The following is a 27,182-nucleotide window of genomic DNA, read 5'->3' as shown; positions in this document are numbered from 1 at the left end:
TGCGTGGATAATTGTAACTGTGGGCTCACAGTCTGAAGCACCGCTGTTGCTGTGACTCAGCACTCTGTAAATAAAATTATGGAATTTAAATGATTTATTTAAATAAAGAATTTATATTTCAAATTATTTAGATTTGTAGTATTAAATATTACTATGACACACGGGTAATTAAATATAACAAGTTGTAAAATAAAATAAAGCTAAATTTAAAAAATATGGAAAAGTACCCAAAAAAGCAAATAAAGTATTATTTGAATATGAAAATAAAAGAATATATAATGGACGATGCAGTAATAAATACTGAAAATAAGCAGTTAATAAATAAATCCCCCCGCTGGCTCCTTCGGTTTTCTTTCACTGTACATTTATTCAGATGTTATATAAACACAACAAATAAGAAGATTTCATTTATTCCTCAGTCACACACTTTCATTAAAAACAAGTCTAAATGCAGGAAGATGATTTGGTTTGCTGGCCTCAAACACTTCTTTGTGCTGTCCACTGGGGGGCGCTGTTCACCTGCAAACATTAGCTGGTGAACAGCTTGGCTCACAGCAGAAACAGTTCCTGTGACTTCTCCACCCTCCATCACAGTCAGAACATCTGATGAGAAATAAACCCGACACCACAAACCATGAAAAGATCTGCAGATCACGTTTCCCTCACCTGCCAGGCCCTGATGGGCGTTAGCAGCGGTAACCAGGTGAGGGTCACTTCAGGTATTCAGGTCAGTGAGTCACCTTTGCTAAGCTCACCTTTTTAAAGTTGTTTTTTCTCACGGTCATGTTTTCCCTCTTCTTTTCTGTGTGTTTAATTTGCCGTATGTGGCGCTACCTGCTGGATGTTATTCAGAGCCACACCTGTGGGGCCGACCAGCAGCCATGACCCGAAGACCCCCAAAGAGAGCAGCTGAGACCAAAACCTCGTCAGGAAAAGTTTACGGAAGTTATATCATACTGTTTATACTTCCTGTTTATCCAAGCTGGTACCTGGATGCTAACAGGTGAGCGGCTACTTCCTGGTGAAACTCTGCCCCCTGGTGGTGGGAGTGTACAAAAAGGCTTTGCACAGATTTCTGTTCCTCACCCAAAATAAAGCTTGTCTGTAGAGCGAGCTAATGCCGAACCGAGAAGTTCAATCAGAGCAGCAAACACTTGAAAACTGGAGAACATACAAATACTTTCACACAATACTCGACTAAAAGTACTCAAGTACACTGCAGGCCGGTCCCTCCTATATGGACACGCCCCTTTAGCAAGAAAGCTCAAAGCACATCAGGAGTCGTCCTGCTGGTCGTCATGGCGAACACATTTTAATTAGTCACTGCTTCAAGACGGCGTGGGCAGCTTCGATGACCGTGACGCGGCTCCTACCCCTCGCAGCAGGCGTGGTGCTGGTGGTGGTTGGAGCTCGGGCCACGTGGAGCGGGGGCAAGTGGGCGTGGTGGTCATGCTGACGCAGCAAAAGCTGCAGCTGTTCGTTCTCACGCCTCAGGTCCTTGCTGTGCTTCCTCAGAGCTTCGCGCTGCAGCACAGCGCTGCTGCTGCTCCGCCGCAGCTGCTGCAGTTCCGGGAACCTGCAGACGTCCTGCAGACAGATGGACAGGTGAGCTGACAACTGTCTGCAGGCCATATTGTACCTGTGGGGGAGGAGCTTCCTGGCACTGTGCTTGTTTTAGAAGCTGCACACCCACCTGGGAGCTCGCTAAAGTTAAACTAAAAGGACACAGGTTGGGGAAGGCGGAGCCTACCTTTGCTGGCGTGTCCTGTTGGCACTCGTCTGTGTGTCGTGATGATGATGATGTCAGTAACGTGTCGTGTTGCGTCTCCAGCCGGTGGCAGATGTCCGCGGCCCGTAGAATCCTCTCGCCCTGAAACAGCGGAGCACACGGAGGGTGAGAAGCAGTTCCGACAGGTGATGCAGACAGGTGAGGCGGGCTTCACCTTGGTGACGACGGCCTGCAGGTTCTTGGCGGCGGCGTCACCCTGGACGGTGAGCTCGGTGAGCCTCTTCCTCGCCGCCGTGTGCGACTGGGTCAGGTGGTCCTGGAGTGCGTGAGACCTGCAGTTGAGCTCGTTTATGGTGGCGGTCAGGTCCTCTTCCATCGAGCTGTTTTCTGCCTTGTTGGAGATCATCTTCTCCCTCAGCCTGCGGACGGCGTCCTGACAGGAAGTGAGCGAGCACAGTGAGTCCTTGTTAAAACAAACACGTTTACAGTTTACACACAAACTCCTCCTTCAAACAGCTGCAGGCATCATATTAGGACTTAAGGTATTTATTAGGGGGCGTGGCCTGAACGACTGATAATTCGTTTCCAGGACTGTGTTTGGCTCACCCGGGTCAGCTGACTGTGTACGTGACACACCTGTGACACACCTGCACGTATGAGCGGAGCTCAGAGACAGGTGGAGGTGTTGTGAGCGCACTGACCTCCAGCTTCTTGGTGGTCTTCAAGTCTTCGCTGATCTTCTTCTGGTTGTCTGCGAGCTGCTTCTCGAGCTGCGTTACCTTGACGATACTTTTCTGCAGGTGCTCTAAGCTCGTCTGGGTGGCGTCACTCACCTCCTCCCTGCCCTCCAGAGCAGCCACCTGTGCACAGAGAAGGGGTCAGCGCAGCCGGACGGGCCTGAGAGGTAGAGGGAGACGACGGGCGCCATACCTGCTCCTCCAGAGAGCACGTGTACATCGCCAGTGTGTCCTCGAGCAGCATCTTGATGTCATTCATGGCGTCCGTGTTGTGCAACTCCGCCGTCAGGGTCAGCTCCTGCAGCTGGATCTCCTGCTGCTGAGACTGCTCCAACATCTGCTGCCTGAAACGCCACACAGGGTCAGAGGTCAACACACCGGCTTCAGGCCACAGGATCATGTGACTCTGACATTAGCTCACAGGCTTGGAGGAGGCGCTGACGGCAGGTGAGCGAGCGGAGCATACGACTCACCTCTGAGAGCTGACGCTGGCACTGACGTCCTCCAGGGCACGCTCCCACTGTTGCTGCAGACCCTGCAGCCGTGCGGCCTGCAGCGCCCACAGCGCCTCCATGTGGTGCAGGTGGCAGCGCTGCATGTGCGCCTCCTGGCGCTCCGTCTCCTGCACGTTGCCCACCAGCTTCTGCAACACAAATGGGCAGGAGTCTGGTCAGCGGGGTAAGACGAGTGTGGGAGGCGGGGTGAGCACAGGCGAGGGGCGGAGCACCTGGACGATGCTGTCCAGGTCGTCCAGCGTCCTCTCAAACGTCTGCTGGAGCACGATGATGTCATGGCGCAGCTCGGCATCCCTGGTCTGGCGGAGGATTGCCCTCCAACCGTCGTGGAGCTTCAGCAGGTTCACAGCAGTGTTCCTCTGCTCCTTCTGCAGCTTGTCCTACAACACACACATAAACGCGTGCACACACACACACATAGACACAGTGTGAGGCGTTCAACAAGAGCCAGCAGCAGAAAGTCAAAGAGGCCACGCCCCCTACAGTGATCCAGGTGTTCCCTCTGTGTCACCTTCAGGAACAGGACGAGCGTCTCCTCCTTCTTCTTCTTCAGCTCCTCCTCAGCCTGAGCGCGCTGCTGCAGGTGCACCTGTCTCTCCTCGTCAGACTTCCCCACGCTCTTCTTCATCTTCTTTGGCATGATGCCTCCTCGTCTCCTCGTCACGCTGAGAGGACAGCAGGTGGAGAAGGATGTTAGCTCCTACGGGTATTTGTGAGAAATAAGACCTGCAAACATGAGCTCATCGGGTTTGAGCTCCTCCTTTCAGAGTTACTACCTGACCCCAAACCAGCCTGTATATAAAAGATGGAAGTAGCCTCCGTCCTGTTAGCACGCCGGCTGCTGCACGTTTGGTGTTTCAGTCAGAAGGTTCAAGGTTCTTTATTTGTCACATGCATAGTTATACAAGTATAACACACAGTGAAATGTAACCTGACACGCTCCTCGACATGTGCAAAAATGGGGGGGGGGGGGGGTAGAGGAAGAACATTATATATATAGTATATACATTGGGTGAATGTGCAGTAGTAGCAGTAAGCAGGTGAATTCTGTACATTAAGTGAATTAAATAAGAATAGACAATCTGACTATTTTACAGAATAGACAATATAAACATATTTAAAATTAAAGGAATTTGGAATGTACATTGTGCCTGGGTTTAGAGTGTCTGGAAGAGAGTCCTGTCTCAGTCAATTATAGATGATGTGAGAGGGCGGGTGTGTGTGTTTAGGGCCCGGATGGCTTGGGGATAGAAGCTCCTCTTGAGTCTCTCTGTCCTTGCCCGGATGATGAGGAACCTTCTACCAGATTGCAGAAGTTGGAACAGTTTGTTGCCAGGATGGATCCTTCAGTATCTGCTCTAGTCCGGCATCTCCTGGTGTAGGTGTCCTGAAGCGGGGGGAGAGCAATCCTGCAGCAGCGTTGTGCTGTACGGATCACTCTCTGGAGAGCTTTTTGGTCCTTCACACAGCTGTTCCCAAACCACGATGTGATGTTCTGTGTGAGGATGCTCTCCACAGCGCCTGTATAGAAAATCCTGAGGATCTTTGGAGAGACCCTGAACTTCCTCAGTTGTCATAGGTGATACAGGCGCTACAAGATACTTGAAGGACTGCACCCTCTCCACTGGAGCTCCATTGATGATAATGGGCTTGTATTCTCTGTGCTGACCCCTTCTGAAGTCCACCACCAGCTCCTTGGTCTTGCCGACGTTCAGCTGGAGGTGGTTGTCCTGGCACCATGATGCCAGATTCTTCACTTCATCCATGTAGGCCGCCTCATCGTTGTTGGAGATGGCACCCAACACCACTGTGTCGTCAGCAAACACAAACACAATGGTGTTGGAGCTGTGGGTGGCCACACAATCTAAAGTGTAGAGGCAGTAGAGGGCGAGAGGACACATCCCTGAGGTGCTCCTGTGTTGATGGTGATGCTGTTAGAGACGCATCTACCCACCCTCACCACCTGAGTTCTGCCAGTGAGGAAGTCCAACACCCATGCACACAGACAGCTGTTGAGTCCCAGATCCCTCAGCTTTGTGAACAGTCTGCTGTGCACTATTGTGTTAAACACTGAACTGTAATCAACAAACAGCAGTCGCACATAGTTACCCTGTTTCTTGTCCACGTGGCTGAGGGTGGTGTGCAGGACGTGGGCGATGGCGTCCTCTGTGGATCTGTTGGATCGGTAGGTGAACTGCAGCGGATCTGTGGTGTCTGGGATGGAGGAGGAGATGATGTTCTTCAGCAGCTTCTCGAACACCTTCATTACCACTGAGGTCAGTGCAACTGGCCGGTAATCGTTCAGGGATGAGGGTTTGCTGTTCTTGGGCACAGGGATGATGGTGGATCTTTTGAAGCATGTGGGGACCACAGACTTCGCCAGGGACTCGTTGAAGATGTAAGTGAACACACCTGCTAGCTGGTCAGCACAGCAGCGCAGCACACGGCCGGTGATGCCGTCTGGCCCCGCCGCTTTCCTTGTGTTCACTCTCCTCAATGCCGCTTGGACGTCATACTCCGCGATGCTGGTCACCGGTCTCTCGCTGATGGCGTCACTGTCCTCGGTAGTCAGGCGGTAGATGGCATTAGCCGCCTGGCTAACCTCGAAACGGGCGTAGAACTGATTCAGCTCGTTGGTGAATGCAGAGTCGGCGTTGATCGGCGCAGTGTCCCTGGCTTTGTAGTCCGTAATGGTGCGTAGTCCGTGCCACATACTCCGTGTGTCGCCCTGGTGGAAGCGGGACTCCACACGCTCCTGGTGCCGGCGTTTGGCATCTCTCACCGCATTGACGAAGCATACTGCTACTTCCGTAAACTCGTTGATGTCGACTGGGGCATGCTCTGAACATGTCCCAGTCGACATCGTTGAGTGCGTCCTGTAGCGTAGCTTCTGATTGGGCAGTCCACCGTTTTACCTCCCTCGTGGTTACTTCTTCCCTCCGTATGTTTTGTTACTGGGGAATGAGGAAGATGGCGTTGTGGTCAGACTTCCCAAAAGCCGGGTGTGAGACAGCTTTGTAGCCCTGCTTGTATGGCGTGTAGCAGTGATCCAAAATTCGATCCCCCCTCGTTGGACACTAGACATGCTGGTAAAAGTTTGGCATGACTTGTCCGAGGTTCGCTTTATTAAAGTCTCCTGCTACAATGAGGGCTGCGCCCGGGTCCTTGTTTTGAAGCGAACTCAGCACATCATGTAATTCGGACAAAGCCATACCTGTGTCCGCTTGGGGTGGGATGTAGACCACCGTGACGATGACCGAGGTGAACTCACGGGGCAGATAGAAAGGGTGGCACTTAATGCTCAGGAATTCCAGATGTGGCGAGCAGCCGCTGGAAAGAGTAGAAATTTAAAAGTGTCCAAGATTAGATGTGCAACCTTGTCACCGATGTTTACAAGTGATCTGCTGTCGTTGACTATAAAACTAGAGGATTTTGGAATGTAAACCAGAGCAAAAAATAAGTAAAAACGAGAAAAGTGGATAGTCGGAGCGGAGCGGTCAGGAAGGCGTCTGGACGTGGCCGCGCCATCTTAATAGTCTCAGAAGTGAGCGTATTTGGAGGAGAGGGTGCACATGCAGTGATCTCAGGTGTGCCGCACAGGTGAGGCTGTGCTTCCCGTCAGTGTGAAGATTAACGACACATTTAACCTGTGAGATCAGAGAAGAGACAGAAACGCTGCCGCGGGAAGTGAAGCAGACGTGTGAGCTCGACTGTGGGCTGACGCAAAACTGTGACATCACAGGGAAGGTTCTGGGAGCTCATTGGCCGGCTGTGCTGTGATGATAACACAGAGAAATCTGTGTGTCACTGAGGTGATTCATGTAATAAATATATTTAACCTTATGGAGAACAGGTGGGTTCTGTCTCCACCTGTCTACTCTATAGGCTGCCCTCAGTATCACCTCTGCTGCCGCTGGCTGCAGTTTCCCTCGCTCTGCTGTTTCTGACGGTCCTGCTCTCCTTTTCCATCTCTGATGCGTCGGCTGCGTCAGTCTATGATCCTCTGACATCTATTTGCTCCTCTATGGTGGACCTGGATATCTCTTCTTCCTCCGCCGCCGGTGTCTGGATTTTTGACAGACTCTTTCAGGTTCACGCTAATCACGGAGGAGGAGAGGTAAAAGAGCAGGCAGGGGCGTAATTTCCAGGGGGGGTTACGCCCCCCCAATAATCAGACCCAACCCATATAACCCCCCCCCCCCCAATAAAATTATGAGTTATCTTGCATAAATGGGCTGTTGATTTTCTTTACTCATTTCCGTTATTACCAGCAAAATGGTTGCATGTTTGATCATCTGGGAATTTACCCAGATTTATTTATTTAGACAGAGATCTTGACCCCCCCCAATGTTCAGCACAGAGTTACACTGGTGAGAGCCGGTGTCCAGGTGAAATTTAGACGAGGGTTAGCGGGTCGAGCATTTCTGGTCACCTGTGCTCAGACTGCTTGTTCGGAGGAGAATTTGTCTTCACTGTCCCTGCTGGATTGTTCAAGGCCTGGACTTATGAGATCGTGTTACCTTAGGAGCGCTCATCCGGACGCTCCGGTCATTTGGCCCGCTGCCCCAGCAGCGAGCGGTATCTATGATCGTCATGGATCGAACCCCGTCTACGTCCTCTAACACGGGTCGGTGTCAGTTATGGTTTGACTTATTCCTCGTTGAGCATGGTGCTTCTCGATGCCCGATCTATGACAAATAAAATGTTCTTGTTGAACGATCTTTTGGATTTTTTATGTTTAACTGAAACCTGGCAGCGTGATGGTGACTATTGTTCCCTTATCGAACTCTGCCGGGCTCCTTCACCAGTCGGCCGCAGACTTTTGGTCGTGGAGGAGGTCTGGCTGTCACTCATTGATGGTTGAAAAATGTCATTGTTTGAACTACAGCTGGTTAAAATTGGAATTAAAGAGCCGTGTTACTGAGCTGTAGCGTATCATCCTCCGGGCCCTAACAGTCCATCTTTAAAGGAGTTCAGTGACTTTTTATCTCCCATGTTGAAGCTGTCCACACCGTTAATAATTGGGGGTTTTAACATACAACATGATGATGACGCTGACCTGCCAGAGGTTTTCTTAGCATCATGGACTCTTCATTTCCCACAGCATGTGTCCGGCCCCACTCACACCAAGGGACACTCTCTGGACCTCGTTTTATGTCGGACCATCCTTGTATCATTTTTAACCCGTCTATTTATTTGCCTCCTTCTCCTGTTCGTCATGTTTTTAGCTCATGCACCTTAAATTCCTCTACAGCTGCTAACTTTTCTGATGTTTTTCATTTGGTTCTGCCTGCTTCTAACGATGTTGATTTATTAACAAATCTTTTTAATAATTGTTGTCTTTCTATTTTAGATCATATTTGCCCCGTTAAAGCTACACTAGCCCGTGTGAAAACCCTCTCCCTGGGCAAACGACAACATTCGCTGTTTAAAGCTTGTCTGTCGTAAAGCTGAGCGTTTGTGGAGAAAAACTCGTTGACAGGTTCATCTCCTTCCCTAATCATTAGGGGTGCAACGATACTCGTATCGATATTGAACCGTTCGATACAGTGCTTTCGGTTCGGTACGCATATGTATCGAACAATACAGAATTTTTAATTTATTTTATCAACTTTCCTTCTGACGATGCTGTCTGTGTTGAGCGCTCAGTGGATCTGCGCTCGACAGTGCAGCCTAGGCGGAGTAGTCGAACGCAGATTCACTGAGCGCAGGGCAAGCTAGCGAGACAGAAGTTAAGCTCCTTGCAACATGGCAAATTGAACCTCCCCCACCCTCATTCAGATCTGGCGTTTGGAACTATTTTGGTCTTAATGTGACGTATGACCCTGAAGGTAAGCGCGTCATGGACTAAAGTAAAACAGTATGTTGGATGTGCCACGCAATGCTCAATTACATGGGTGGGAGCTAGTGCGTTAGCGCAGTTAGCTCGTTAACGTGTTGACGCCGTCCAGCCCCACGCACGGGGCGAGCCGCGATAGCTCGTTAACGGAGATTTGCCGTGTTGTGGCGTTAACGTCATTTCAACGAGATTAACGCTGACAGCACTAGTGGGAACACAACGAATATGACTGCACATTTACTCCGACATCATCCTAGTGCAAAGACAAGTGGAAGCAGACAAAAACAACAAGCACGCATGCTACAAACTTTACCCGAGTCATTTAGACAGCCGTTAGCACAGGATTCTCCTTATGGGGACCTGATATGTTTAATATGCTGCTGAGAATATAGCCCAGAAGAAGCGTATAGTATAGCTTTTATTTTGGAAAGAGACATTTCTCTGTAATAAACTCTCTTTTCCAAAGATGAGGGATTCCTCAATCAGATAGATTTATTTTTTTATTACTTTGTTGTTTCAGCAACATTAAATTTAAAAACTGTACTTTTGAGTTAAATATATATTTATAATTTTAATAAATGACAAATTAAAAAGGCATGAACATTTTTTTTTGTATCGAAAAAATATCGAACTGTGACACCAAAGTATCGAACCGAACCGAACCGTGAATTTTGTGTATCGTTGCACCCCTACTAATCATGACTACAGGGCCCTGCACGGTGTAGCTCCAACTTATATCAGTGATCTTATTCATCGCCCCAGCAGGTCCCTCAGGTCTTGCGACCAGCTTGCTGGCTGTCCAGCACACAAGGTTAAAAACAGAAGGTGACAGAGCGTCAGTGGCTCCCTTTGATCTGTGGACTCGTCTCTTTTAAAAAGCAGTTAAAAACGTATCTGTTTAAACTTGCTTTTGGTTGATTTCGTTTGTTTGAGGTTGTATGTCCATTTCTGCTTCTGTGAAGCACTTTGTGATCTTATCTTGAAAGGTCCTATATAAATAAAATTTTACTTTACTTTTACTCCACCTTCAGGTTTCTGTGCAGCCACACCACCATCACCCTGGTAAAGAAGGCCCAGCAGCAGCTGCACCTCCTCCGTGTCCTGAGGAAGAAGAACCTGGACCAGGAGCTGCTGCTGACCTTCTCCCCTCCTCAGTGGAGAGCATGCTCCTCCTGCCTGCTGTTTGTACTCAGGGGTGGGGCTGGGTTTGGATTAACGATTTTCCAATTAAAATTGATTCATTAAAATCCTGAATCGATTTTTAAATACAAATTTATTTTGCCAGAAATGCCAGAATCTCAGGTTAAAGCTCACAAAATTTCAACAAACACCAAACAGCTAAAACAGCAAACCAGAGCAGATTCTGCACAAAGACGTAAACACAAAGCGCACGTCAGCCGACAGCTCGCAGATTCTGATGCGTCCGCGCTTCGTGTTTACGTCTTTTTTTGCGCTGGAGTCTGAGCTGCAGGTTTGTCTCTCTCAGACCAAAACTGACCGAACCAGCAGCAGAAGATCCAAACGACACTTCACATAAACATCGTCATGAATTCACTTTGACTTTTGCTGCTTTCCTTCCAGCTCTTCAGTTTTTGTTCTACTGCAGAATATTTTAAGGTTATTTGCTATAAAAAGCCAGGACAGGAAAATCTGCTTCATGTTTGTCTGTTTGATCCTGTTACTTTGACACAAAGGCCTCTGCTGTGACGCTCACACCTCTGATGAAGTCTCACAGTGTCAGCTTTGCTTTCATAGATATAAAAATACTGATAAATGATCAGAATGATCATATATGTGACTGAGGCCCAGCTTAGTCATTAACACCGCCCACAACACGACTGGCTGCCCCTGGAGGCCATTGACGGGTCCTCCTGTCTCAACCATCACAGGTGACCCCGCCCACACCTGCTTGACCCGCTGCCACACTCAGGCTTCTGCAGTAAATTTCTGTCCTGAGCGTCTCCGGCTGTTGGCGCCGTTGCTAGGCAACAGCAGCAACGCGTGTCTGGATCACAGCTCGTGGACCCTCGTTTCCAAATGTAATTATATTTAACTCAAAGCCAGCCGAGCGGCTCTTTGATCTGCTCCGCGCGCAGTGACGTCGCCCCGGTTTCCCGTTAACGTGGGCGCAGGTGAAGGTCAGACACTTCCGGTCTTACCGTTCAGGAGAGCCGCTGCAGACCCGCGACTGTGACCTCCGCGTTTGCGAGCCGTCACCATAGCAACGGCGTCAGCCGGGGTCACGTGACAGCCGTCAGCTGTTTGCAGATATTTCAGCAGAAGAAGAATTTAAATTTAAGTTGTTCTAAAACCAAACGACCGGAAACAGCTGAAACACCCGAGTCTGAATGACTGTGTTTCTGTTGACATGACAACCTGCTGCGTAACTTCCTGTTTCCGTTCTGTTTCCTCTGCCGGCTGCTGGGCTGATCAGCTGTTCAGTTTAAACGTCGTCACTCATGTTGTATCAGGGACTCAAGATCAGGCCGCAGCGATGATGTCACACAGCTCCTGTGCACGCTCACAGTGTCAGTGCACCAACCAATCAAACACAGCAGAAAATCACCTGCTGTTCACACCTGGCACACTCGCACAGGTAAGAGGCTCCAGCCCTGTCACGGAGCAGCATCACGGAACAGGGTGAGCGCGGCGGCCTCCGCCATGTCTACATCAGCCTCGGTGACATTTTTCTAACTCCACCCGTTCACCTCACTCCTCCTTCACCCACACCTGCTCCAATCAGCCTCAACATAACAACTATTTAACCTCACAACCATCTCTATGGCTGTGTCCCAACTCAGGGTCTGCAGCCTTAAAGGCCGCGTTTTAAGGCCAATTACGTCACAGCGCCGGACGAAGGCTGTCCCGATCCAAAGGCTGCTCGAAATGCGGCCCTCAAATGCGTCCTTCATTTCCCTGAATTTTAAGGACGTGGCGGTGTAGACTTCGTGGCCCAACATATCCCAGAATGCATAGCGCGGCGGTGGGTGTGGATAATTTTGCCGAAAAAAAAAAAACAGCGGATGAGGGGCGGCCGAAGAGTGAACTTTAAGTAAGTACTGAATATTATGTCACTTATTTATGTGCAAATGTTTAATAACGAAGAACATTAAAACGTTACTGTTGGCCACATGTCGGCAAAGTTATGTGACATTAGTGACGTTTGTACTAACTTGGTTTTAAAGCCTTTACTTTAAAATATACGCCGTTCAATAGCTGAGCTTAATCTTACAGCGAATGTGATGATTTCATGGATATTTAAAGTCAGCACTGAGACAAATTTAGTAATGCCAACATATTAAAAGAACAATATGTCTCTTATATATAACACAGTTATATGTACAGTGTCAAAGAAACCCGTCTTTGAGTGAAGATTTAAGGTGACAGGAAATATAAATAATATAAATAAATGCAGCTTGAATCTTTACTGCAGCTCAGTATTTGAAACAGAGTCATTCACTGCTGTAATAACTAATAATGATTGAAATAATACCTTTAATATTGGCCATATTATATTTACATTACCAGAGTGAGATGACTTTAGTCTCATGAACAACATCAGCTAATTGTTATTTACTAACTAATCTTAAACGACTGTTCAGCACAGAAATGAAGCCCAACAATCATGATTTCACAGTCCTGCCTCAGATACTTATCAAATCAAAGCTCCTGTGGAAACAAACAAACAAATGAACAAAAGATTTTCTCCTTCATTTCTGTCAAAGCTGTATGAAACGTTTCCAGCTGTTAGTATCATGGTTGCTGGGCAACCTGGGCAGCGCTACGGAGGCTAGACCGCCCATTTCACAGGCCTCGCACTTCCGGCCTTAGCGGTCTTTGAGTACGCGGCCCTTGTGGACCGTTAAGGCTGCAGACCCTGAATTGGGATACAGCTTATAAGAGCAGAGCGGGAGCCATGTTGGACAGCAGTGTAATCAGAATATCTTTATTGTCATGGTAACAAGCACAACCACATTAAGTCCCATCCCTGCTGTGTCACGAGAAAAACTTTAAATATAATTACAAGATTAATATTAAAAAAAGAGGCAGAACACTGATTCAGTGTAATGAAAGCTTACTGCACATCGACCTGTTGCACTGGATTACAGCTGCTGCTCAGTCTCTGTGCCTGACTGCAGCAGCGGGAACAGCTTATGAGCGCGCTGTGACGAGTCTTCCTCACACCGCGCTGCCGTCCATCCAGAGGAGTAAAGATCAGCTGACGATCCCCTGACCAGTCTCAGCTCTGTAGAAGGACATCAGGTCAACATTTCTCCTATTCTAGAGAAACTCAAACACAGATTTAATCAGTGGCTCTTAAGAGATTTGTCGTTAAAAGGCAGAGTATTAATAACTAAAGCAGAAGGCATCTCTCGTCTTACACACGCTGCATTGACATTGCACCTTGATAAAAAACTCATAAACGAGGTTGATAAGTTACTTTTCAACTTTATCTGGAAAAATAGGACACTGCATTAAAAAAACAGTTCTTATGAACTCTGTCAATGGAGGACTTAATGTGTTAGATTATAACACTTTAAATAACACATTCAAAATAAATTGGTTAAAGAATTGAATTACTAATCCTACTTCCATTTGGAACACTATACCTGTGTTCATGCTAAGTTAGGTGGCACTGAAGTTTTCCTTACTTGTAATTTTGATATTGATAAAATCCCTTTAAAAGTCTCTGCTTTTCATCGCCAAGCTTTTTTAGCTTGGACTCTTGTTTACAAGCATAACTTTAGTCCACACAGTTATTATATCTGGAATAACAAGGATGTTTTATTTAAAAGAAGATCTCTCTTCTTAGATAGTTGGTTTGGGAATAACATTGTTTTAGTCAACCAGTTATTTGATTCGAATGGTACGCTTTGCTCCTATGAAGAATTTTGTTTACATTTCAATTTAGCTATAAATCGTCATGATTATACAAAAGTATTTGGCTCAATACCATCAGGGGTTTGTATGCTGTTTAAGAATCAACCTAATATCACTTCATTCCACGGGCCGTTGGCATGCTGACAGAGACAGGTTTATCTTGCCTGGCTGGGCAGCTCTCTGGGTGCTCAGCACCCCCAAAGCTCTGATCCTAGAATCGCCCCTGGTTAAGGAGCAGGTTGCTGTCCCTGCACCACGCCTTCAGCCGCTCCACCTCGTCCCTGTCGGCAGACTCATCCCCCACCCCACACAGGTGTGCTCGTCACTCAGCCCTGGGGAGAGCAGTGCTAACAGAACTGCTAACATAGGCTGTGTAACTGAGGTGGTGACTCTACCTGTGCACCCACCTGTTTATTCCTGCTCCTCCTCTCTCAGCCTGTGTGCTGTCTTTAAAGCTTAAATGTAACAGTGAGGCAAAGCTTACAGACCAATCAGAGGCTGCTGCTGCACAGGTAACATCCCTTAGACCTCACCTGGATGTGGAGCTGTGAATGTGACTGGACATCTTTCACAGACTGGAACAATGATGCACAGGTGACCCGGTGGCGCTCACTGACGTTTCATTACTTTCAGGTTCAGTGAGTTTAAACCTGCAGCAGCAACACCGGCCGTTTATTAAAGACAGACCTGCTCCTGGAGAAGCCACGCCTCCCTGTGAACACTCTGTGACATCATCAACAACCATCCTTGACACCTGAGTTCATCCTCACCTGTGCCAGCTGTTCTGTACTGATGGGCAAAGTTAAGTGGCAAACCATCATACCTACTTAAACTTGTGCTGGAATTACTCTGTGACCGCAGGAATGTGCATGAACTACTTACGGTAGGACGTTTTGCCAAAGTAGGACGGTTTGTCAGAACACCAGTCTTACCCCTCTCCCCTCTCCAGCTGGAGGCCGTGTTCTCCTGCCACGCTCCTCTTAGAAGTCTCAGATGTGGAGATGTTTTTTCTACTGTGAGTCTAATGACTGCCGGTGTGCATTTGGGCCTCAGCAGGTGAGGGCTGTGGTTGTTTTTACTGAACGTTTTATTGTGTTTGTACAAAAATAAATGTAAGCTCGAAGACCGGAACTGCTTCGGACACAGCTCAGGTGTGTGCTGGAGCCCTGCTGGCGGCCAGCGGAACTGCAGCTGCTGCGTTTCCCTGTACGGAGCCGTTCCTAATGTTCTGTCCGTTCCTCGTACATAGAGCGTTGTTGTCGCACGTGCCGGTTTGTTTTCACGCTGTTCCCGGCCGTGCACGCGGGTGAGAGCGGCTCGGGGCCGCGCTCACAGGAAACCACCCAAATAAGGCAGGAGGAAGTGATGACGCGGCTGGAAGCGCTCCACGTGACGTCGAGCCTTCAAACACAGCGCGGAGCCGTGACGTGTCTCCGGGGTTTCCGGCCATGGCGTCTGGCCGCGCGCCCGTGCGCCGCGTTTCGGGCTCGGTCCTGCGGGTACGCGGCCAGGCCGAGACCCGGACCGGGCCGAACCGTGGGCGCTCCTGAAAGCGCGGGACAAGGGGCGCCGGGGCCGCGGGAGCACGCGCCCCAGTCGGACCAAATATGGGCTTCCGGCCCGCCATATTTGGAAATCTACGTCACGCAGGAGTCTTTATAAAGGCGGGAATCCTCCGAGAGGACCTGACAGCACCGCGTTCAGGCTGTGCGCTCGCGACAGCCAGAAACAAACAGCTGATGTTGTTTACATCCTCTGATGACGCAGCGGCCTCACCTGCGCCGGTGACCCTCCGGTAGAGTCTCACCTCCAGCGTTGGCGTCCCGCGAGCGGCAGCTTCCGCCCGGACAGAGCGCCTGTCCGCGGGGCTCAGCAGCGAAGGAGCTCCGGGAGCCGAGGAGCTCCCCCCGCAGGGACATGGCGGCCACAAGGGCTCTGCTGCCGGAGCCGCTACCCGGTCTGCCGCCGCCGCTGTCCCCACTGGACGGATACCCGAAGCTGGAGGAGTTGCAGATGCTGCTGCTGGCCGCCTCCGGGGCCGAGGGAGCCGGGCAGCTGAGCGGAGAATCCGGAGAGTACGGAGGTGAGGAGCCGGTCACCCGTTTATCTGTGTCGCACGCGTGCGCGCGCACGCTGCAGCTCGCATTACAAAGTTGCACGAGAGAGTGTTTTATTGTGATTTAAATGTTTGTCAGTAAAGCTGAGCTGGTGCTCACCTGTGGCTCTCACACCTGCAGCTGTGAGAGCCACAGGTGAGCTTTTCCCTGCACCATGGCAGAGCTCATGGACCAATCAGGCCACTGTACGGAGGTCAAAGGGTGCTTCCTAATGAACCAATAAATAAGGAAAAAAGCAGCCAGTCAGACTCCCAGGTGTGCTGTGATGTGTTCTCACCCGTGCGCCTCCTTCTTCCCCTCAGATTCCCTCTCGGACCTCCCAGACCTACAGAGCCTCCTCCCACTGACGCCCCGCCTGCCCTCGCTGGCGTACAGCGGCCGCTTCTCCTTTGAGCCGTCTGTGTCAACCTGTGGCGGCAACAATCTGTGGGCGGAGTCTCTCCTAAGCCTGTTGGTCGGCGTGGCGGCTCCGCCCACTGCCTCCAGCCTTCCTGTCTCTTCACCGTCAGTGACATCATCATCACCATCCCAGTCGACCATTAGTTCCATCCAGGTGACCTGCGGCTCCGCTGAAATCGCCTCGGTCTTCTCGGCGATACCGACCTACACCTCAGCCGGCGCCGAGCCGCTCCTCCCCGCCACAGACTCTCAGCCAGCCCCTCTGGCCTTCTCGCCGCAGCAGGGTCCGCCTCCCGCCTACCCCGCCGCTGCTGCGTCCCGCCTCGGCCTGCAGCCGTCCTCGCTGGTGCCGATGTTGCCGGACTACCTTCTGCCGCAGCAGTCGGATGCCGAGCCGGGCGTAAACGTGGATCAGAAGCCGCCACCGCTCACGCCACTTTCCACCATCAAAGCCTTCTCCTCGCAGATCCAGATCCAGCCTCCTGGCCCCGCCTACAACGCGCAGCTCACCAAATCTGGCAGACCCAGGAAGTTCGCCGCTGGCCGCCAGTGCAAAACGCCGCCTCACGAGCGGCCATACGCCTGCCCCGCTGAAGGCTGCGACCGCCGCTTCTCCCGCTCCGACGAGGTGACGCGCCACGTGCGCGTGCACACGGGTCAGAAGCCGTTCCAGTGCCGCATCTGCATGCGCAGCTTCAGCCGCAGCGACCACCTGACCACGCACATCCGCACTCACACCGGCGAGAAGCCGTTTGCTTGCGCTGAGTGCGGACGTAAGTTCGCCCGCAGCGATGAGCGCAAGAGGCACGCCAAGATCCACCAGAGGCAGCGCGAGCGCAAAAACAACGGTAGCTCTGCCTCCACCGCCACCATCACCACACCCCCCACATACTCCTCCCCCGCACACAGCTCCTCCCCCTGCTTCACCTCCTCCTCCTCCTCCTCCTCGTTGTCACACATCTACAGCTCCTCGCCGTCCCCCCACCTCTACTCCCCCTCCTGCTCCTCACCGATGGCGAGCCCCCAGGCGGAGCTGCCCTCCCCCCACAGCTCCAACATGTGTTGACCTTTGACCTCAGACTGACAGCATCGGACTGCAGAGATGTTTACCGTGCGGGGTTAAAGGTCGCCTCGTGATGTAAATATGAATCCCGTAGTTTGTACATATTGTTTACACGCATGTTGGTGAACATGCGTTCACGTGCTCCGCCTACTGAGTAGGCCTGTATGTTTACATTTTCTACTCCACCTGTTTCCTCTCAAAGAGTTTCAACAATAAAAGTCTGAACCCTGCTGGTGCTTTTAATTTGTAGGAGGGGTGTGTGTGTGTGTGTGTGTGTGTTTCACATCAGCTGTTGGAGGTCACGTGACATGAGACAAAAGTCAGAAACCTGAGTTTGAATAAAGAGTCCAGCACAGATCACATGACCTCAGTTACGTGTGGCGTAAACGTTTCTGAGGTAAAACCTGAAGTCCCTGTTCGAGGGATTCTCACTCAGGTTTGTAGCTCCTGTCAGTCTGAGTGGATCCGACAAAGGTCGAATCAGAAGCTTAAACAGTGACAGCTTGACTGAACGCTGCCATTAAATCCTCTGTGTGTGTGTGTGTGTGTGTGTGATCGGACTGTGACCGCAGCACCCTGCAGGAAAATCCCGGTGCTGCTGAAGGCCAAAAATGGCGCTTCCTGCTGCTGCAGCGGACATCCTGACGCCCATATAAGGAACTTCCTGCTGTTTGTGATGTAACAGCAAGGACTGGGATAGCAGGTCAGACCGGAGTGTGTGTGTGTGTGTAAAAGTATCTGCACTGCAGACACATGAAGTTCAGAGTCCTGCTTTCACTTTCATCTGCAGGAGTAAAAGTAAATCATGTTGTTTGGGTGTTTATGTGCATGTCGTTAGTGCTAATTATTTAGCTGTTAGCTGTAATGTAAGCTAGTACGTAACAAACTGATACAGGATAAGGCAGGGGAAAGTTAGAAATGTATAATGGTGGCAACATAACATATATTATAGCACAAATACTGACATATTTCTGTAATTAAAAGAGAGAACTGTAATATCAGCTTACAGTGAAACATGGATGCAAATATCCCAAGTGATGGGACGAATCCCGTGGTCCCTCTAACAGAGAGATAAGGAACCAGAACTCACTGCTCCACCCGTGAAGATGGAGAGCAGAGAAGGAGGTCTAACACGGTGACACAGAAAATATGTATCCCAAAGAACACACTCGGCCAGAAACGAGGCAAGTCCACAAACCAAACACAACCCGAGCTTTCTACATCATGAAGGAAAAATCGACACTGAATTCAATTCGATTTTATTTTATTTACACAGCGCCAAATCACAACAGCAGTCGCCTCAAGGCACTTTATATTGTACAGTAGATCCTACAGTAATACATACAGAGAAAAGCCCAACAATCATATGACCCCCCTATGAACACACACTTTGGTGACAGTGGGAAGGAAAAACTCCCTTTTAACAGGAAGAAACCTGGAGGGGCGGGGCCATCTGCTGTGATTGGTTGGGATGAGAGAAGGAAGACAGGATAAAGACATGCTGTGGAAGAGAGACAGAGGTTAATAACAGGTATGATTCAATGCAGAGAGGTCTATTAATACATAGTGAGTGAGAAAGGTGACTGGAAAGGAAAAACTCAATGCATCATGGGAATCCCCGGCAGCCTACGTCTGTTGCAGCATAACTAAGGGAGGATTCAGGGTCACCTGGTCCAGCCCTAACTATATGCTTTAGCAAAAAGGAAAGTTTGAAGCCTAATCTTGAAAGTAGAGATAGTTTCTGTCTCCTGAATCCAAACTGGAAGCTGGTTCCACAGAAGAGGGGCCTGAAAACTGAAGGCTCTGCCTCCCATTCTACTTTTAAATACTCTAGGAACAACAAGTAGGCCTGCAGAGCGAGAGCGAAGTGCTCTAATAGGGTGATATGGTACTACAAGGTCATTAAGATAAGATGGGGCCTGATTATTTAAGACCTTGTATGTGAGGAGCAGGATTTTGAATTCTGGATTTAACAGGAAGCCAAAACAGGAGAAATCTGCTCTCTCTTTCTAGTCCCTGTCAGGACTCTTGCTGCAGCATTTTGGATTAGCTGAAGGCTTTTCAGGGAGTTTTTAGGACTTCCTGATAATAATGAATTACAGTACACAGAATCCTCCATGCAGTCCTCGTGAGCAAACCTGTGGGCTTATGAGGCCTGCGCTCCTGCAGTGCCATACATCTGTCACGACAGTGATTCTGATGGGCACAAACAGTTCAGCTGATGAAGATGGTGCACAGCTGCATGTTTGTGCTCAGCTTCATTATTATATTTAATGTTGGTGCAGGAATTCCAGCCTCTAGTTTCGCTGTGATCTTTGTGTGTGAGTCAGTCCGTGTGCACAGACAGAGCAGCTGTACTACAATCATATTTCGTAAAGCAGCTCCAAGCTGCAGACAGGCATGTGCCCGGGCTCCTCTATGCACACCCGAAGGCTCCGCTTTGCGTCGCTGTGAGTACTCTCGCAGAGGTTTCCGTAGTGTAGTGGTTATCACGTTCGCCTCACACGCGAAAGGTCCCCGGTTCGAAACCGGGCGGAAACAGTCGTTTGCTTTTATTCATACACACGTTTCGCTTCATTAACTGGTCCGCGTGGACCACTGCCTCGTGAGTTGTTGTTTAACGTGTACTGACTCACGTAAACTGAAGTGAAAGCAGCAGTAAGAAACACCAGTGGCGATAGGTTCCCTGGAACATGACGACACGTCTGTCCCACTGAAACGTTTTGGGTTGATTGCGCGTGCACACTTTGATTGCGCGTGCCTCGTTCAAACTACACACACGGCTAACGGCTCTGCTGTTAGCTAGCATTTCTTCTTCAAGAAAGGAAAAGAAAAAGACCGTCATGAGTGTTTCCGCCCGGTTTCGAACCGGGGACCTTTCGCGTGTTAGGCGAACGTGATAACCACTACACTACGGAAACCTGCCCACAGCGATCTGTAAACACAGTTATGTTAATGCAACCCTCATCAGGTCACAGATAACGGTCCACGGCCCAGCCTATCGGTGTCTGTGTGCGACGTGGAAGCTGCACCGTTTCCGTAGTGTAGTGGTTATCACGTTCGCCTCACACGCGAAAGGTCCCCGGTTCGAAACCGGGCGGAAACAACAGTTTTATTTCCCCGTGCTGTTATAATCGATAATGACATCATTTCCACAGTCCAATAATTTTCTGCCTTTCCATCTCCAGGCGTTCACTCTGCACACTTTACATCGTATTGGTCTTCTTCAATCACCACCTCCTCCTGGTCTGAGCAACCTTTCTCTTCATGATCTCTCCTTATTGAATTATTTGTAGATAAGGGTAAAAAGGTAGACGATAAGAATTGAAATTTAATCACAACATACATTCAGTGTCAGAAAGCTAGTTCCACATCACTGATGACAAACAGTTATTAAGAAGGAAAACAAAAAAATCCCCACAGAGGGAATCTGCTTAACAGCTGAGGTGTCACTGTAAAGGAACAGAACACAGCCCGCGACACTGAGGAGATAAAACCGGTTTGTAAATGTCCGCCTGAGTGTGAATATGAAACACTTTAAACACACACAGGGTGTATGACGTGCTCTGAGTGCTGCAGTAGAGTAGAGAGACCAGTCCATTCACCAGTCATCATTCTCCAGAAGACACAGGAAAGACGATCCTTTAATTCCCAAATTCCAGGATGTACTCTCCCTGCACCTCCTCCTGCAGCCTGAGGCTCCGCTCCCTCACAGGTGCAGACGTGTCTTTAATCGATCGAGCTTCAACAGGAGGGATCAGAGCGCTCCCTGGGTATGACTGTCAACTATGAAAACTCCTTCATCAAATCGATCTGCCAAAATCTTAAACACTATTCATCTGGTCAGGACACCATTTGTAAATCTGAATCTCCCATTTACCAAAACTCTAAACACATTCTCAAACACACAACACATTTAGCAGTGCGGTGCACTTGTACCCAGAACGATGCACACAGGCTACAGAAGTGAAACACAACTAACACACTGTTTTCATCATACTACCACTCAACATTGAAAACACATGCGCACTGCTGGTAGGTCTCTGCGCACAGAAAATCTCACCTGAATTGAAATTAAAATAAATACGTTAACAATTCAGTTTTGCAGTGTTAGTCAGTGACTGGCTGCTCCCGTATGAGATTAGAACGATGCCACCTTATCCCATAGTCCAGCCAATGATGTGATTCACATTCGTATATACGCAGCAGTTTGTTTAAAAAACTCTTCCAAAGAGTCCCCAGCCACTGGTACAGATATGTAGACGACACCTGGGTCAAAATCAAGACACAAGAAGTGGAATCCTTCACTGCGCACATTAACGCTGTGGATAAAAACATCAAGTTCACCAGGGAAGACACAAAGGACGACTGTTTGCCTTTCCTGGACTGCGCTGTGCACATTGAAGAGAACGGCAACCTCAACATCGAAGTTTACCGGAAGCCCACACACACGGATCAGTACCTCCTCTTTGACTCCCATCACCCTCTGGAACACAAACGTGGAGTAATCAGGACCCTACACCACCGGGCAGAACATGTTCCCTCTAAGCCTGAAGGAAAAAAGAAGGAACACACACACGTAAAGGAAGCACTCAAAACGTGCGGCTATCCTAAATGGGCAGAAGATCAGACACCAGCGAGGGAGGATAAGAAGGACAGACGCAACAACATTGTCATCCCCTATGTAGCCGGTGTATCAGAAAAACTCAGGAGAGTTTTCTCCAAGCATGACATCCCGGTGCATTTCAGACCCAGCAACACGCTCAGACACAAACTGGTTCACCCGAAAGACAAAACGCCAAAACACAGACTTAACAATGTGGTGTTTGCTGTACAGTGCAGCGAGGAATGCCCAGACCTCTACATTGGAGAGACCAAACAGCCACTTCACAAGCGCATGGCACAACACAGAAGAGCCACCTCCACAGGACAAGACTCAGCAGTCCATCTGCATCTAAAGGTCAAAGGTCACTCTTTCGAGGATGCCAATGTTCACATTTTGGACAGAGAGGACAGATGGTTTGAAAGAGGAGTGAAAGAAGCATCTATGTCCACTGTGAGCGACCATCTTTGAACAGAGGCGGGGGTTTACGACACCAACTCTCTGCCATCTATAATCCAGTTTTGAGATCCTCCCCAGACGCCTTAACGCCCACTCACATCCTGGGCCATCTGACCTCAGGAATTCGCATGATAAGGTGGGGCCAGGTTTCACAATGAGCTCACCTGAAACCCTGGCTGATTGGGACCCACACCCAGTTTCACACCTTGGCTCATGTGATTAGAGGATCATCAGGGGGGCCTTTGTCCCTCTTTGGGGGGAAACTCCCACTGGGTTTAAATCTGGGACTCTCCACCATTTGACCTTAGAACTGAAGAAGCTTCTCGGATGAGAGGTGAAACGTCTTCAAGTAACTTAAAGAAGTCCAGACGCTTTTCTTTGCAAGCTCCTTTGACAGCATTTTAGTGTGTTTTTCAGTGTGTTTCTTCCACCGTAGTCTCCCTTTTGAACCCTATCGAGGAGTTTTTCTCAGCATGGAGATGGAAAGTATACGACCGAAACGCTTACACACAGGAAAATCTACTTCAAGCATTGAATGGAGCATGTGGTGAGATGGCACTGGATTCTTGCTCGGGCTGGATTTGGCATCTCGTTGCATCGCAAGGGAGACCATAACATGTGATGTGGATGACGTCCTGTGGCCTGACCCAGCACAGAGGCTTGATGCTGAGGCAGATTAAATTATCTGAATATGCTGTAAAAATATATAATTTTTTTATGTATATGTGACTTTTTTATTTCAGTTTTTTTTGTTAAAATGTGAGTACAGGAATAAATGAATGAATAGATGAATATTATTTTCCTGCTATCTCACAGTGTTTCGTATTTATTTCTGTAGTGTGTAATCATTGCTAAGTTGTGTTTGCACATCGGCTGGTTTTGTGTGGTTTTTGACAGTAGTGGTTAATTTTGAGTAAAGTTAAAATAGTTTTTGGTCAAATCTTTGGTTTTGCAAGACAAGTTGAAGGTTTTGTATGTGTAGCTTGAATTTTACAGTTTGTGTTTGTGTTTTTAAATATGAAAATATATATTTGATACAAAATTTCCAGCATACCATAGGGCTGTCTTCATCACCATTTCAGTTGAGTTTGTACTTTTGTCATACACAGACTACTGCTATTAATGTCTTCATAAAACCTTTTTAACTACAAGTTTAATGTTCATCATAGCACTACATCTTCTTTATTTGATCTTTTATATTAATATTAACGCTGGCATTGTTTCAGTAAAAATGACGGGGAAGAGCAGAGCATGAAGACTTCACTGTAGCACAATTCATGCATCTTCACAGATTAGCAGATTGTGATAACTTCATATCTCAATTAGATTTTTTTTTTTTTTCCATAGTGCCCACCCCAAGCATAACATGTTTACAACCTTAAGAGAATGATCGTAGTTTACAAACCTGTTTATATTGTTGTTATGATCCAGGGCAGCAAGCATGGAGGCGTGGACCATCACATCATATCCAGAATGTGTTCTCGTAGGGAGGTACATGGTGGTTTGCAAAAGTATTCGGCCCCCTTGAACTTTCCCACATTTTGTCACATTACAGCCACAAACATGAATCAATGTTGTTGGAATTCCAGGTGAAAGACCAACACAAAGTGGTGCACACGTGAGAAGTGGAACGAAAATCACACATGATTCCAAACATTTTTTACAAATAAATAACTGCAAAGTGGGGTGTGTGTAATTATTCAGCCCCTGAGTCAATACTTTGTAGAACCACCTTTTGCTGCAGTTCCAGCTGCCAGTCTTTTAGGGTCTGTCTCTACCAGCTTTGCACATCTACAGACTGAAATCTTTGCCCATTCTTCTTTGAAACAGCTCCAGCTCAGTCAGATTAGATGGGCAGCGTTTGTGAACAGCAGTTTTCAGATCTTGCCACAGATTCTCGATTGGATTTAGATCTGGACTTTGACTGGGCCGTTCTAACACATGGATATGTTTTGTTTTAAACCATCCCATTGTTGCCCTGGCTTTATGTTTAGGGTCGTTGTCCTGCTGGAAGCTGAACCTCCGCCCCAGTCTCAAGTCTTTTGCAGAGTCCAAGAGGTTTTCTTCCAAGACTGCCCTGTATTTGGCTCCATCCATCTTCCCATCAACTCTGACCAGCTTCCCTGTCCCTGCTGAAGAGAAGCCCCCCCAGAGCATGATGCTGCCACCACCATATTTGACAGTGGGGATGGTGTGTTCAGAGTGATGTGCAGTGTTAGTTTTCCACACATAGCGTTTTGCATTTTGGCCAAAAAGTTCCATGTTGGTCTCATCTGACCAGAGCACCTTCTTCCATGTTTGCTGTGTCCCCACATGGCTTGTGGCAAACTGCAAACAGGACTTCTTATGGTTTTCTGTTAACAATGGCTTTCTTCTTGCCACTCTTCCATAAAGGCCAACTTTGTGCAGTGCACGACTAATAGTTGTCCTATGGACAGATTCCCCCACCTGAGCTTTACAGTTGTGCCGTACTCCTTCCATTTCTGAATGATTAGTCATTAGCACTCATCAGGCAACGTCTATGGGCAACTGACTGCACTCAGACCAAAGGGGGCTGAATAATTACGCACACGCCACTTTGCAGTAATTTATTTGTAAAAACATGTTTGGAATCATGTCTGATTCTCGTTCCACTTCTCACGTGTGCACCACTTTGTGTTGGTCTTTCACCTGGAATTCCAATAACATTGATTCATGTTTGTGGCTGTAATGTGACAAAATGTGGGAAAGTTCAAGGGGGCCGAATACTTTTGCGAGCCACTGTACATGTAACCAATATAAGATTAGTAAATAAAGTAAATGTTTGTTATACCTCTAATGTTGTTGTGTGAATGCACTTTGTCAGATGATCCTGGTCCTTCAAAAGCCGCTTGTCATTCACAATCTTCACGAGCAGTGTTGGTCAAGTTACTTGAAAAAAGTAATCGGATTACAGTAACGCGTTACAAGTTCACGAGTGCATTGCGGCCTTCAGATCCTGGCTTTAACCAACGTTTGCATCTCTGGACTGTCATCATGGGGGTTATGGGCACATCGGTGATAATGTCTGTTCCCTGGCCTGTCGTGTCGGTTGGTTACATGGTGTATTACTGATATCCATTTCTCCTTCAAAAGCAACGCATCATCCTCACGAGTTTGTGCACTCCACCACAGATGGTTGATGATGGATTGAATCCGAGCTCCCAGACCTTCACAAACCTTTCTCTCACATTCAGCTGACAGTTTTTGGACACTCCTTTAGCCACATGCCAGGGATCAAACTGGTGAAGCTGTTCAGGATTGCTGACCATCATTTCTTTTACAATTTGAGGATGTCTGTCAGTGGAAATGGTTGAGACAAATTATTTTCCTCTATGGTTTTTAGAGCTTCTTTAAATCCTTTGATTTCAATGGCATTAGAATTTGAAACTTGGGTGACACTATGTAGGTGTTTGTAGAGTATTTGGCTGAGTGTCCAGGAGAATCACACCTGCCATCTCCACAGAGAACAACTTCTTCTTGTGATTTCATGGCATTTAGCTCACTACTTTTGCTCTTTTATCCACATTTTCTCAATAACAGGAAACACAAATCTCTTTCTCGATGACGTGTATGTGTCTTCACTTAGGTTCAAGTTACTACAAAATTTAGCAAAATGAATGGCACTGAAAAAACTGATGCTGTTAAAAGCAGGTTTCCTTGTCCTTTAGTGCCACTCAAAGTAGGCTGAGACTGCCATCTGTACTGAGCTCCAGAGTCAACTGTGAGCCTTCATTTTGAAGCTCTTTGATTTCTTCTTGTACAATCGGGGAGCCACACTTCATACACCGCTTGTGTAATTGTTTTAACTGTGGCTCATAAACTAGAAGAAGTCTTGTGTTTGTATGTGCAGTATTTGAAGTCTGAGACTCGAGAGCTGGAGGCAGCTACAGTTGTAGCCACAGCTGCCCTGGGACAGACTGACAGAAGCGAGGCTGCCATATCGCGCCATCGGCCCCTCTGGCCATCACCAGTAGGCGGTAGGTGAAGTGTCTCGCCCAAGGACACAACGACCGAGACCGGCAACCTTCCGGTTACAAGACGAACGCCAACTCTTTGAGCCACGATCACCCCTACTGTGACTTTGGTTCACTAGATTCATCAAATGACAAGAACAAATCCTGGGAGTTACCATCATCCACGTCTACTTGTTTGTCCAGTTCAGTCTCCTGTCTACTTGTGTAGGTGTGGTCCGCTGAGACTGGAAAGTGCACATCAGACTGCTGCTGTACCGCTACGTCTGACTTCTCTCAGTCTGGGTTGATGCATCTGTTTTACTTGAAGAACACTGAACACTTACGAGTACTGTAGTAGCTTCAACTGCTTCATTGCTTGTCTCCTCCATAACTGACATGGTGTCTGATTGGTTGTCATCATCCACGAACATGTTAGCTACTGTAGAAGCGGGTTGTTGTTGTTAGTTGCAATTTACAATGTAATTTTAAATAATCAATGGATATTACCCAGCTGCAGAAATGCTTAAAAAAGGTTTGGGTTTGAGGTGGAGCCATGTGGATCTTGTTTCCAAAATGAAGGTGTGTGTGTGTGTGTGTGTGTGTGTGTGTGTGTGAGATCAACATGAAACGATGAATCCAGCTGTCATAAACCTTTAAAACACAGCTGCATATTTATGCTGCAGGTTTACTCTTATTTCAGGTAACCTTACTTACCTTAATGAACACTCAGCGCTGAGGTCTGACTTCTTCTCTGGGAGTTGTGAAATGCCGAAAACAGCGCCGGGAGACCACAGTGGCCAATAATATATTACATCCGTAGTGGTTTAGCACTACCATAGAGAATGAATTGGAGACGGTTTAGGGCC

The 27,182-nt window shown here is 48.2% G+C and overlaps 2 protein-coding genes and 3 non-coding genes across 9 annotated transcripts; 3 read left to right on the top strand and 2 right to left on the bottom strand.

The window, feature by feature from the left end:
* Positions 1-347: 347 nt before the first annotated feature.
* On the bottom strand, positions 348-15,028 carry drc2 (dynein regulatory complex subunit 2). 5 transcript variants are annotated; one of them, XM_084941183.1, is made up of 10 exons: positions 14,584-15,028; positions 12,900-13,066; positions 3,493-3,646; positions 3,194-3,361; positions 2,940-3,109; positions 2,660-2,810; positions 2,431-2,589; positions 1,944-2,162; positions 1,751-1,870; positions 348-1,587 (listed from the first exon to the last, which is right to left on the bottom strand). In XM_084941183.1, the coding sequence occupies exons 3-10, from the start codon at positions 3,619-3,621 to the stop codon at positions 1,321-1,323; spliced, it is 1,383 nt and encodes a 460-aa protein (XP_084797309.1). In that variant the 5' UTR covers positions 3,622-3,646; positions 12,900-13,066; positions 14,584-15,028; the 3' UTR covers positions 348-1,320. The 5 variants fall into 5 exon arrangements, with proteins under 5 accessions (XP_084797309.1, XP_084797310.1, XP_084797307.1 ...); XM_084941184.1 differs by having other exon boundaries at positions 14,634-15,028; XM_084941181.1 differs by having other exon boundaries at positions 12,900-15,028.
* A 358-nt stretch (positions 15,029-15,386) lies between these two features.
* Positions 15,387-17,510, top strand: LOC146379775 (early growth response protein 1-like). Its single transcript, XM_084941187.1, has 2 exons — positions 15,387-15,784; positions 16,121-17,510. The coding sequence occupies exons 1-2, from the start codon at positions 15,619-15,621 to the stop codon at positions 17,281-17,283; spliced, it is 1,329 nt and encodes a 442-aa protein (XP_084797313.1). The 5' UTR covers positions 15,387-15,618; the 3' UTR covers positions 17,284-17,510.
* Positions 17,511-19,748: 2,238 nt separating this feature from the next.
* trnav-cac (transfer RNA valine (anticodon CAC)) lies at positions 19,749-19,821 on the top strand. The gene has a single exon. It is a non-coding gene; the product is annotated as a tRNA-Val (tRNA).
* Positions 19,822-20,128: 307 nt separating this feature from the next.
* Positions 20,129-20,201, bottom strand: trnav-aac (transfer RNA valine (anticodon AAC)). Its single transcript has one exon. It is a non-coding gene; the product is annotated as a tRNA-Val (tRNA).
* A 112-nt stretch (positions 20,202-20,313) lies between these two features.
* On the top strand, positions 20,314-20,386 carry trnav-cac (transfer RNA valine (anticodon CAC)). Its single transcript has one exon. It is a non-coding gene; the product is annotated as a tRNA-Val (tRNA).
* Positions 20,387-27,182: the final 6,796 nt, after the last annotated feature.

The sequence above is a fragment of the Perissodus microlepis genome, chromosome 10, assembly GCF_051167445.1.
Source record: "Perissodus microlepis isolate ML-2025 ecotype Zambia chromosome 10, ASM5116744v1, whole genome shotgun sequence".
Classification (NCBI taxonomy): domain Eukaryota; kingdom Metazoa; phylum Chordata; class Actinopteri; order Cichliformes; family Cichlidae; genus Perissodus; species Perissodus microlepis.
The sequence above is the reverse complement of the archived record's forward strand: the minus strand, read 5'-3'. Positions and strand labels throughout refer to the sequence as shown.